Source organism: Taeniopygia guttata, chromosome 4A (assembly GCF_048771995.1).
Source record: "Taeniopygia guttata chromosome 4A, bTaeGut7.mat, whole genome shotgun sequence".
NCBI classification, from domain to species: Eukaryota; Metazoa; Chordata; class Aves; order Passeriformes; family Estrildidae; genus Taeniopygia; species Taeniopygia guttata.
In genome coordinates, this window is record NC_133029.1 from 3,947,190 (window position 1) to 3,960,556 (window position 13,367).

Below are 13,367 nucleotides of genomic sequence, written 5' to 3' on the forward strand. Positions count from 1 at the left end.
GTGTCCTTAAGTGGTTTATAACTAAAGAGTTTAAAAGACACGGCTCAGGAATATTGCCATGAAATATAGCACTTAGGTAGTAACAGCAAAATCTCTTCTTTTAAGTAGCACCGTTAAAAACTGTATTTTTAAACAAGAAAGAGAAATCTGCATAGCGATTTTTTAAAAAGATAAAAAATGGTTTTTACAGCACAGGGAAGTTTTTTCAAAGTTGAATGCATCACTTTATATATTGTGCCTAAAAAGATTTTTCAAACCTCTGGAAACTGAAAAATAAACTCTCTTCAATAATTCATTTGATTCTTTGCAAAGACACTACAAAATGCGTTATTGCAAACTGTGTTCCAAATGTGGATCCCACTTCCAAGCATCCTTGCAATGACATCTTGTACACCAGCCAGTGGGTGGTGGTTAAGCAGATAATGCTATTTTGTATCCTTGTTATACTCTGGCTGTCCCACTGTGGGACATGGTGTTAATTGCAGCAAATCCCAGAAATTCAGACACAAGAGTGGTCAGCAGGGCAAGGCCGGGAGTTTGTGCTGGGGTTTCCCTGGCAGGGAACATCAGCTTCCTTGTAGTGTCCTTGTTGGTGCCCCAGGAAACCTTTGTCCAGAAAGTTCCTGTGTGATCTTGCAAAGTCTGTTCCTCAGGACCACGAGACTTTTCAATACAGACAAACATTTTCAGTTCATAGTTGCATTTCTGGCCCTTCTGTATTTCATCATATATTTGTAGCTTCTAGAAAAATTAAATTGTATATGACTAAACCTTAGCTTGGGAGTCACGGAATTTACCTGTGGAAAAGGTGCCTCTTGGTTCAGGTGATTTAGGGAGCGGCTGGTGAGGATTTTCTTGGGTGCTTCACTGATTCTCTTCACCCACCACTTCCTTTCTCCTCCCTGTGCAGTTGCTTTACTCCCGGGGGCTGTTAATTGAGCTCCTCATTAAGTCCAACGTGAGCAGATACGCTGAGTTCAAAAACACCACGCGAGTTCTCGCCTTCCGAGAAGGGAAAGTAGAACAGGTACAGAAAATAATGTGCTGCATGTGTTTCATCTCTTCTTCTGAAAGTCAAGAAGCTTGAAATGGGTTTTTTGAGACTTTTGTGACAAGAAGCTGATGCTTTTTCCTTAATTATGATTTTGATTTAATTTCTGGAAGAAAATATGTTTATATGTGTTATATAGAAATATTAAAATAAAATCAAATCAAAGTAAAATAAAATTGTGCAGTCCAGCATATTGACATAAATCTTTACCTCAGGCTAAATGTTTAGGCCATGACTGACTGGCAGTTAATTCTTGAAGATTCACAGATTTTAGGTTTTAAGATTCTGACATAGACTTGATTTGTCTTCGTTGCATACAAGAGAAATCAGTGTGATAATGGCAACAGGAGATATTGGCAGAGTTAATACAAACTCTAGTGATTATCTCTGCAGTTAGAGATGCAAGTGAAATTGAAGGGAAATAAAAAAAGATTTTTGGATATTCTTACTGTGGAAAATTGGTAACTTTAGTTACAATAGAAAACAGGGGAAATAAATATGTAAGAAAATAACTGTAATTGAAAACAGTAATTTGAAGTGTGTTATTTAATCAGGCTGTTGTTGCTTGATGTTTTTTTCATTCAGAGTGTGGAAAGTATCTGAAATTATTAAAAAATACTTTGCAGGTGCCTTGTTCTAGAGCAGATATCTTCAACAGCAGGCAGCTCACCATGGTGGAGAAGAGAATGCTTATGAAATTTCTGACATTTTGTTTGGACTATGAACAGCACCCCGAGGAGTACCAAGGTAGTGTCTCATTGAACAAGGCACACTCCCTTCTGAGGAGTTCCTTCAGGGAGGCACAATTCTGAGAGCTCTCCTGTGTTTTCATGTGGTTTATTTTTACAGATTCATTTTTAAAGTATGCTTTGACCTTTTTGTGACCTTTTCCCTTCAGTGTTAAATTCTTCTACTTAAGCACTTGCTCTTCTAGTTCCCACATAATTTATTATTTACATTTTTCTTTAACAGCAAAATTATATATTACACCAAGGTTGCAAAATGCTTTTTGTCATTTTTAAGTGTTTTCTTCCCCTCCCCCAGGTATTTTTTAAAATAATGTGATGTATCTGAATGTTCTGTCTTTTTTTTTTTGATTACTAGGTAAACCTTTGCAATGCTTTACAACAAATCAGAAATGGAGAAAATGGAATTTTTTAACTATGAAAGTGAATGTAATTTAATGCTCTTTAGTTGTAAAGGGCAAGTTCAAAGTGCTTTTATCAAGTGTTGGCTTATTTAGATGAGAGGAAATCAGACTAGATTTGAGCTATAGTGTGTGAAGAATAACGAGCAGCAGGTCAAAGACGGAAATCAGCTTAACAGGAGGAAGGTGTTTTGGGTTTGTGCTCCTCAGTACAAAGAATGAAGAGATGTTCTCAGTTCTTGGAGTCTGAAAGGAAACTAAGGCAAAGAGAAAAAATCTGTTAAAAAGAAATAGTGACGAGAGAGGACTACAAACATCAGAGAAAATTATTATACATACGCAAGAGAAAAACAGTCAGTATCAAGATCTGGTAAGATTAAGAAAAGGATTGTCTGTAATGAACTCCAGAAAATCCTGAAGGGGGAAAAACTCATTAGGCTGAAGTGGTTTATTGATTACAGGTGATCTCAGTTTGCTGCTGTTGGAAGAAACGGAGGTGCTCAGTGAGGATATTAGTGGCATTTAGAAAATTTATTAAGTAAAACAAGGAGATGCCACATCAATTTTAAATGAATCCATTGATTCATGTACCTAAATAACATTAGATTTACTTTCAGGACAGTTAAACAGATTTTGTTCCTACATTTTAAAATAGCCAGAGAAGTAATTGAGAATATTTTGAGTCAGATTAGGCTAATGTAAAATCTTCAGAAATTTAAAATTGCTCTTGATGAGATCACTGCATTCGTGGGAAGGCAGACTTTTAATAGGAAGAGTTCATGAGCGTCAAGAATTTTTTTAAAGCTTGTTTTTTGTAAAATATGGAATTATGTAAGAAGTTTAAAGTGAGGAAAACTTGGGAATTTTTTTAGAATGATAAAACACAAAATAAAACCCTGTCATTTTATGACTTTCTGCATGGCTGTACAAAGAGCAGTAAGATACATTTTCTAATAAAGCAGTGGTTGAATCTTGAACAGAATATATAGCTTGATAATACTGGTCTCTGTACTGACAGGAGTGTTTCTGAACTAGTTAGGAATTTATCCAGGACTGAAATAAGAGCAGATCTCTGAATAGTATGGAAATATGCTATTGCTTAATACAATCTTTTCCTGGCAAAAAATCTTTCAGTTATGAAGATGACTAAAGCTTTTCAGAGATGTATCAATGCCAACATGCTTTAAACATCTCCCAGAAGACTTGTGTTTCTTTGAATTTCAAAATGTGCCAGCAATAATATTATTTTAAAGGGGAGATGGAGTCCTTGATCCCTTTCTTCTCTCTGTCTCATCCACATTTGTTTGTTGCCAGCAAGTCATCAAATTGAAATAAATATTGCACCTTCTCATCTCTGCATTGTGGCACTGTCTGAGTGGTTTCTCTGAGCAAAGATATCCACTCTAGCACTGGCAGTGTGGATGCAGCAGTCCTGTTCTGGAGTGGGTGTCATTTGGGGTAATATTTTGAGTAATTTACTGGATACAGCATCCCAAAGCACTTCAATGGATTTTTGCCCACAGTTTCTCACTTTTCTCTCAGGATTGGGAAATGGAGTTAGATCAAGTCTAACAAGTCAAGTTAGATCACATTTCAAGTCTAACAATGAATAGGCAATGCCATTGAAGACCCATAAAGTAGGTTGGTGATATTTTGAAATATTTGAATGGAGTGCTATTTCTGTGTTCTGAGAACTCACTTTCTGGGAGTAGTTCTTCTAACTTTCATGGATTGGATGATCCATTTTCAGCAAGGTGTTTGTTGAAAAACTCACTTGCTGGAATCCAAAAGCACTTGAGTGGAAGCACAGGAGACAGTGCAGATGTTACAGTGTGCTCAGTGCCTCGTGTGCTCTTCCCTCAGCCTACGAGAGCAGCACGTTTGCTCAGTTCCTCCAGACACGGAAGCTGACCCCCAGCTTGCAGCACTTCATCCTTCACTCCATTGCAATGGTGTCAGAGACTGAGAGCAGCACTCTGGAAGGTCTTCAGGCAACAAAAAAATTCCTGCAGTGCCTTGGCCGCTATGGCAACACCCCGTTTTTGTTCCCTCTGTATGGGCAAGGAGAGATCCCACAGTGCTTCTGCAGGTAAGCCTCACTTACCCAGACCTATTCCAAAAAGGAAACCCTTGTAATGTTAGAGGTATCATTCACTAGGATAATACTTGGCAACATTTTTCATTGTATTACAAATGCAGCTTGTAGTAGCTGCTGGCTGTGGTGGCTGCTGTGAGTAAGTTAATAATGAGAAAGCCATTTAATTTAACCCATATGTAGCTGCTCCTTTTTAAATCTGACAGAGGAGACTCAGTAATATCTGTCCAAAAGGGTGACTGTGCATTTGGATAGGTTGAAAAACAGTGCATGTGAGTCTTTCCTGAAGCTGCAGGAAGGTCCATGTTGTCAGTTTGTGTTACTAATTAATGCTGAGAAAGCATCTGCCATTCACAGGTATATATTTACCAATGAATTGGATTATTCTGAAAGAGGAGAATGGTGCCATGTGTCCAGTTTACAATTAGATTTAAAACAAACCTTTCTACATCACAGACTTTTATACAAACAGAGCAATTGGTGTGAAATCATGTATTATGCTCTTGGCATCATTTTGTAGCTCTCTGTCGACTGCAAGGTTCCATCTCCTATGAACTGAACAGCAGAGGAGATCCCATGCAGCTCTGTTTCACTGAGCCATGCTACAGTCTGACATCCCAAACAGCAGCCATATGTTCTCCACTCCCTGAGCCTTAGAAAGCAAGTAAAACAAAGAAGCCCAGTTGATTCCAGGATAAACCAAGATCCCCTTCAGTGTGGCAGTGGCAGTGCAGTCCTTGCCCTGGCTCCTGAGGTGTCCCTGGCCCGTGGTTCTGGCTGGTGCTTGGTGCTTTTGGGGACCATCAAGGACCCGTGTGCAGAGGGTGGGTGGTTTTCATTTCAGTTGTTTCCAACAGTTCAACTGCCTTTTAAAAGGCTGAGGGTTTTTTTTTCATCTTTGCTTTTGCTGGCAAGCAGCCTTTCCATCTGCTCAATGTGGGTTTAATGTGGTAACCTGTAGGTCTGAAGTAAACATTAGCTCTGTTTAAAAAAAGCAGTTTTGCCTGGTGAGGCCAGTTTGTCTGAGTGATATATTTGTACATCAGTCCTTTAAATAACAGTGCAGGGTCTTACCTGCTTTGTTTGGTGCTGGACTAGTTCTGCTTTTTACATGTGTGCTACTATGAAACTGTGGTTTACAGCAGGTTGTTGGGTATTCCTGTTTGTGATAGATTCTGTTTCTCTTCTCCAGAATAGTCCTTAAATTACTGCCAGAAGAATGGCCTTAACAGCTTGATCCTGCTTGGCTGTTTATAGGATGGATGCAGTTATATGTTGATAGAAACATTCTGGAATAATTGTGCTCCATTGAATAGAAATGTTATTTGCTACCATCTTCTGTCAGTAGCCTTTCATCTGCTCCTTGAGCTGTATTTACATGGTGATTTAAAGTGCAGACCTACGTAATTAGGTGATGGGGCAGATAATTTGTGAACAAGAATTGAGGTTAGGTAACTACTCTGCCTGCAGTCATGCAACAGAACTTGTGTTTCTGGATTTTTATGGATGTTTGTGTCTTTGTGGGACTTCATGTGAGGCCAGGTATCTGTAAGTGACCAGCAGATTAATAAATCAGAATATTATCAGAGCCATCGAGGTAGTACAATTTTGGCAGTTCAACCTTCAAATACCTGGGGGAAAAAAGTAAATTGAATAATTAAAATTAAAATTTTGTTTGCTTTTTTTGCTGTGTAGATTCTTATCCATGTCATTTTTCTTGCATTCTCAAAATCCCTCTGGCTTAATTTTTTATTTAATAACCAGCACATGCAGTTTTCTGATGTGTAACAGGAGTATATTTCACGAGTTAGCAGTAGAGGTGTCTAGAAGTATTATAAATATTCGTACCAGAAAATCATTCTGTGATGGCAGGAGTTCTTCAGATGGCCTGAACTTTCTATTTCAGATCATTGATTGCTGCATTTTGGAGTTTTTTTGCTAAAATGTCTAAGTTCTACACCAAAGACGGTATTTTAATAGATGAAGCAAATTAAGCTGTCTAACCAAAAAGCAATTATACTTCTGAAAGGTTTGTATTACAAACATTCTACTACAAAACTTCTTGAAAAATTGTCTTTTCTTTTTAAGTGAACAATTTAGGAGGCAACCATAGTATTTTTTGAGATTAATCACAATTTTTAAAGTTGCTCTGCCCTCAGGATTGTCTTGCTCAAAGTGAGCCGTATGTGAAGAATGCTGCTGGGGCTGTGGAGTAAAGAGGCAACGCCAGAGCCTATAGATCACAGCCTACAGCTTTTATCACCAGCTTATCAGAGGAAGGTGTCACCTGGCCTGTGATTTCTAACCACTGTTCTATATTCTGCTTTAATGTAAACCTCTTAAGCGTTTCTTGCAGCCAGTTACACTGTGTGTTCTCATCAAGGCTACTGTTATAAATGGCACACATGCATATTGATGGGAATGAGTCAAAGACATTTGTAAGTCACATCCTTGCATCCCAAATGAATCCTGCATAAACACCACAACCTTTTGGAACTGCTGACGACACTCGAGTGAGCAGAAGCGCTCTTCCTTCTTTATTGGTTTAAGCAGGGATGGTTTAGGAGAGAAAATTAAACTTTTATATCACTATAATGTACATCCCAATATGGTGAGGTACAGATGGGAGGTTTCTGTCTTCATAAATTGGAGTCGTGGAACAAGGAAGGTCATTGGGAGCCTCCTGCTCTCCTGAGCTGACAAGCAGCAAAACTTCACTGGCCCTTAACAGCTTCCTTTGCTTCATTCTTGGTACTAAACTGTTCTGACTCCTCCTTTCTAATGATGTAGCAATAGTGTGATGTTAAGTAAAAGAGAATATGATAATATCTCATTCTTGAGGAAAACCCAGACAAGCCTCTACATCTGCTGCTGTGTTAGCTTTGTGAACACACTGAATTTGGGGCAGAGCAGGCAAGGTGTCTCTTCAGTTTGGTTTCAGATTCTTTCCTCTGGACTCCTGCAAATATAAACATGCAAATGGATTGACTTTCTGAGAAGCAGTGGTTTTCTCCCATGTGAACTTTCAGAGGGAATTGGTGACTGTACACTGTGTCATGTCACAAAGGTTCTGCAGTGACACGTTGTGTCTCATGTCTTTGTTAAGAGTTATCCAAAAGCTGAGATGTTGGGGTGGCAGTAGGTGCTGGAATATCCTCAGCTGCTTGGCCAGAGGAATTGGTGAGTCCCTGACTTTTAGGGGTAGTTGGTTAATGATGTGTATTTCCTATAAACAGACTTTGAGCCTTCCCATTGTGCATTCAGTGGGCAGTGTCACTCTTTGTGGTAGTTCCTACAGATTATGGCTGAAATTGTAATTTTCTGTCTCCGTGACAGTGACAGCAGTAATTTAGTGATGGAGGAAGGATCTGATTAAGACAGTTCCATCTCTTTCAGTGCCCATATTTACAGGAAGATTAAGAGGCCAGGCTGAGATAAGATGGATAGTCTGATTGATTCCAAAGGTTCCTGTATATATTTAAAAATGAATAATCAGTTTTACCTTTATGTGTGCACTATTACCTGCTACAACTGTCAGAGCTTCTGGGGTAGTCTCAGGTCCTTTAAAATTCCCAATTATGACCCTGTTACATTCTAGAAAGGTTTTAGTTGTCTAAAATCAAGACTGGACTTCAGGAAACCTGACTGTAATAATTAAAAATTCGGAACACCATGTTTTTCAGCTAAATCTATACATGTGTATCATGTCTGCATGTTAGCAAGATGTAGAACTTTTCTGTGTGTAAATTGTATGATTTAGCATATTAATGAGAAATTCATGAGAAATTCAAACAATGTTAATTCCTGGTGACAATCACGTGTGATAGATTTGAGTGTCAGCACATGTGAAACAATCACAGGTGATGTAAAAAACATAGTGAGATATGAGTTCAGTCCTCCATTTCAAAATACCTAATTTTCATATTTATCTATCTCTTATAATTTTTAATTATTCCATTTCTTTGGACCAGAAAATGTAATTGGAATTACTGACAACTTAGCACTATTGCTTGGGTTGTACTAAAATACTGAATAGTACCAGTAACTGCACTCTGCTTTCTTCTTAACTGTTTTCACTTGCATTTCAGGGAAATAATAAAACTTCAAATGTAGTTGGCATTTAAAGACAAACTTGATATATTTCTTATCACTTTGTTGGCAGATGAATGCAAAATGGGCAAGCAGAGTTAGCTGGATTGTTTGTAGGATCAGTTGTTTGCTTTTCCCTCTAAGGAGAAACTCTTTCTTGGGATAAACATGAGGGAAGTGAGATAATCCATCATTCTGAGACCTGTTCACTAGTGATGGATGGACAGATTGGTAAAGTAACTCAATAATCTTCATTTTTTTCAGGTTATTCACAGATCAGTGAGCCTTGTCGTTAATACAGCTGTGGAATGCTTTTGTGTCCTTGCCCACAGTATTTCTCAGAATTTGACAGGAAAAGACTTTTAATTTGGAAATAACCTTTGTTATAAAATGCATTAAGTGGATGAAACTTGGAGAATACCTTCCCATTTAGATTTTATCTTCTAAGTGAGCGTTTGTCAATTCTTTGTTTAAAAAATTACTTACAAATATGAGAGCTGTTCTGCTCCTTGTTATTTCTGACTAGAAATTGTGTTCTGCAGGAGGTTATACCTCATGAAGGCCTTCAGCCATTAGAATCTATTTCATGGGATGCTCTGAATCATATGGATGCTGTCAAAGTGCATTGATTTCCCATCCCTAACTTGGCATGGAAAAGTTCTCAGTCACGAAATTGTATTGAGGGGTCAGACTTACATTGTCCTGCTCTCATTCTTGATCATCTTGGTTCATTTTAAAAACATATTTGGAACCTAAAAGCACAAAATAAAAATGCTATTGTGAGATGACTTCTTCAGGGTTTAATAATTAGGATAATGGTGATAATAGGAGGGAAATGTATTTTAATATATTACTTGGTATTACCTCTTACCAGTCCCTTAGCAAGGAAATTCCTCCCTGGTTGTGTGGGAATGTGCAGATTGTGCTTTATATGGTCTTCCTGAGAATTCTGACTCAGATATGTGAATATTTGCAGCATTATCAGGAGAACTGTGGAAATTACAAGATTGTTTATTACTGGAGCAAATCTGAGATGAGGAGGCAAACTGCATTTAGCAGAGTCCTTTCTCATTTAACCAGAAGACAAAGAAAGGTAGCTTCCTAAACACGACAGAATTAGTAAAATAGCCCTTGAATTTCATTGAGGGTTAAGAGAACTGGAATTTTTGTGTCTTTTCTGAAGGCTGAGAACACATAAATGGGTTTTCTAGATGAGCTAATGCTTAGTGACTGGTTCTAGTGCCTGGGTTTTGTGCCTTGCCCTGCAGTCCTGCTCTCCCCAGCTTCTCTGGGAGGGCAGAGCTGTTGTGTAATGGCAGCTGAATGGCCTTGGGTGAGGATCAGCTGCTTCTCCAACAAGGTCCATGGGGTTTACAGCCAGGCCCCATCCTTCCAGCTCCTCCAGAGAGGAGCTTGGGAGTGCCTCTGCACTTCCCTGCCCTCACAGCAGCACAGAAACAACTGGACTCTTCTATTTCCTTTTTCTTTTTTCCCTCTCCAGCTCTGTAGCAATTTTTTACAGTTGCCACAGTGCTTTAACCATAATTTCTAGGCCACTTAAACACATTGCCTGATGGTTTCTCACCTAACATTCATAGAAATCATCTATTTATTGGGTTTAGAATCCCAGAGAATGACTCTTAACCTTGATTCACTAAAAAGTAGTGTTAATTGCAATATCCTTGAAAAAGTTAGGTTGATAATGTGGTTAATTTTAAGAAACAGCACTTTTATATTGTGACAAGACTCATCAGTATCGTGAGACTTTTATCAGCAATAAAGTGCTGGTACTGAAGTTGTTTAAATTACTAATTACTAGTTGAAATGAAAAGACAGATTAAACATGGTCTTATTTTTGTCAACAGAATTTCCTCATGTTTAGAAACACCCTAAGAAATCTACACAGGCACAAAGTAAGGCTGAAGTATAGGAACATAGAAATATATGATGAATTAAGATTTTTATTGCATCATCTTCTAACATTTGAACTGGGGAAACAGAATTGGAATGTTGGGCCTGTAAAAGGCAGCAGTGACTTCCCAAACCCCAAAACTAGTTCATCAGAAATAGGAACTCAAATGTTAAAACTCCTGAAATAGTTGTACTGCAGTGCAATGTGATCATTCAGAATCCATGAACAATAAATACCAATCCTTGCCAGACTCTGATGAAATAGACTTAAATTACCCCTATTTTGTAATTATGGAGAGAAGTGCACAGAGGGTCTATTTAGGATCAGTGATAAGTAGCTAGAGCTTTGTGCTCTAAACCAGACCAAGCATACCAGTTTTTATCTTGTCTGGTTGACTGGCAGATGCTGTATTCACTACTAGAATGTTTCACAGGATGTGAATGGATATTTCTGTATATGCAGTCTAAATTCCATGCAATCAAAAGGAGCAATTTCTTATTTTAAAGTTAAATTTGATACCCCAACTCAGCCATCCAGCTCCTCTTCCTGCAGCATTTCCCAGTCACAGCCTGGTTTTCCAGAAGGAAGGGGAGATCTGAGAAAAGAAATCATCTTATTGTGGGCTACAGGTTCAAAATACTCTTTGTGAGTGAACTGAGTGCTGTAACTTTGTGATTAGTTTAGAATTGTCATGTTGCTGATGGATTTAGACCATAGAGAGCTTCTCTAATCTTACAGCACCTTTTTAAATTTCACAGGAATAATGAACACAGCCTGCAGGAAAAAGTCAAAATATTTGCCTCTTCATTTGCTTCCTTAAGCATTTCTGTCATATATTTTCCTTTCCATAGCTCTCCAAATGCCAGGACAGTTCAGGATGACATTGGTAATTTTCTTCATTAGTTTTTGGGTGCTGTTTTTTGTGGGCTATTTTTGGTGCTACCCTACCCAGGTGGATGCACACGCCAAGTTTTGACTTTGGTATGAAAACCCTTTATTGGGAAAGATTAACCATCATTTTTTGTAGCTGTAGCTGTTTTATTTATTTGATTTGTCTGGACTCTAGTTGTTAATGCTTTTAGAACACAACAACATTGGAGGAAAGGCTGATGTTCCAGGGGCCTTTCAGGAAACAGAATTTAATGTAAGAACAAGGTCACAGCTTGCTCTGTGTGTAAAAATAAACTGAAAAGGACAATTCATTATCTCAGCACTTGCCATGTTTTTCTTTGATCTTTCTCCAAAGCTTGCAGTGCTTACATGGAGTATTCAGCTTTAAGGAGAGAAGCAAGTAGTTTTTACTACAGAAAAAATGCACTATTAAAAATTAGTCAGTTTTTAAATTAATCACAACGTGCATTTTAGAAAGCAGAAGACTAATTACATGCTAGAAATAAAAACTAGATTTTGGTGTAAAATTATTTGATACAGTTTTAAACTCTTTCAGAGTGAACTAAGGCTTAGTCTGTAATGTGAGTGTTTTTGTGGTATCTCAGTGTTGGAAATCGAGATGTCAAATGGAGAGACATTCTATTTTTGTTCAATTAATATCACAGAGCATTACATCAAAGCAGTAAACTCCTCTTGTATCAACAGATGCAGCAACCCTGAAGCCTATTTTCTCTCTTGTTACATTAGTGTTTAATTAAAGAAAACAACTAGTTGGAGGCAGTTACTTTCTGTGAAATGTAATGAAGATTTATTTTGTAAGTGACCTTCACTGTATTAGCTGAATCAGTAATCAGTAAAATTAATAGAATAATCAAATTATATACAAACTCATAAATCACTGCGAATATGCTGTCAAAAATGCAGCTTTTAATATGTCCCATTGTTTCACAGCTGTATTAAAAATTGCTACTCCTGATTTCTGCCTTGATGGGGTCTGAAATGGCATTTAAAGGCTGTGTATGATGGAGGGCTACCAGGCCAAAAATTTTCACAACTGTTAATTTAGCTGTAATATGATTTGATGTCACCAGGGCAAAGTTGAAGCCGAGTACAGTGTTGTTGCTATCTTTCAGCAAAACTTGAATTATTGGTGGAGGCAGTCGCCAGTTAATTAGAGTAATATCAGTTTAAATGTCTGTCATTTAGGGTTAATGGTATCAAAGAGTTGCCTTGTACTTCAAGTGCAGTCAAATCATCTTGAATAGCCCATTGTATGAAAGTAATGCCAGCACAATGATTTTACTTTGTCATAAATTATTGGGGTGCCATTTAGTTTAATATTTCAGTTTCTGTATTTAAATATTTTTGGCAAGTCCATCCTAACTGTGTCATTTTTCATGCTAGGCTGTTCTAATAGGTGTTTTGGCTGTTTGTGATTGTTTAGCAACACAATCAAAATTCCTTTCCATTTTCATTTTAAAAGAGAAGTTTTCTGCTGGCCTATGAAAACTGGTCATGCCCTCATCCCCTGGATACCAGGTTACTCCTCTTGGAAAGAAGTAATTCACATTTCTGTGCAGCCAAGTAGCAAAGTTCTTTCAAAGCATGCTGGAAAAATAAAATGCATATATCAAAATCCCCTGGCTGTGGTTGAAGGAAAACTGTAATTGATGTTTTTAACTAAGGAATCCATTAGTAGTTAAGTTAATAGTTTTATTCTTATATGCAAGATATGAAATCAGCTCCTCTGAGTTGGTTTGAAAGATTCTGATAGCTGCTGTGTCAGGCAGGAAGCTGTGGATTGCAGCATAAGAGATAATAAATCCAGAGCTCTGGGTTCTAAGAGTTCTTCGGTGGATGTTTAACCTTTGTGTCATCTTTGACAATCTCCAAACAGCCAGGGCTGGGATTTTTGGGGTGCATCTCTGATTTTCCATGAGGAGCAGGGGTGTTTTTAGGGAACTGAGTATTCCAGGTGTCCCATGGTACCTGGTGGTGCTGACAGCTCCTTGGGCTGCCCCAGTCCTGCAGGTCAGAAGGGGTTGTGGGACTGACTGCCTTTGAACTGCCTCATCTGATGGTAGAATGACAAAATAATGCCATTTTTGGAAGGCAGGTTTGCAAAGTGAAAGTTTTCAAGTTTGTCATCTGCGAAGCGATATCAAAATGCTTTCACTTCAAA

General features: G+C 38.0%; 1 protein-coding gene across 4 annotated transcripts in view; it reads left to right on the plus strand.

Annotated features, from left to right (window-relative positions):
- CHM (CHM Rab escort protein) overlaps positions 1-13,367 on the plus strand; it is a 52,343-nt gene that overhangs the window by 20,208 nt on the left and 18,768 nt on the right. For 3 of the 4 annotated variants that reach the window (XM_030272420.4, XM_030272419.4, XM_072929026.1), the window contains exons 6-8: positions 911-1,027; positions 1,678-1,798; positions 4,062-4,287. In XM_030272420.4, coding sequence (XP_030128280.4) covers positions 911-1,027; positions 1,678-1,798; positions 4,062-4,287 — 464 coding nt within the window. Of the gene's footprint in view, positions 1-910; positions 1,028-1,677; positions 1,799-4,061; positions 4,288-13,367 lie in introns of those variants that run through there. The other variant, XR_012055938.1, reaches the window with a different exon arrangement.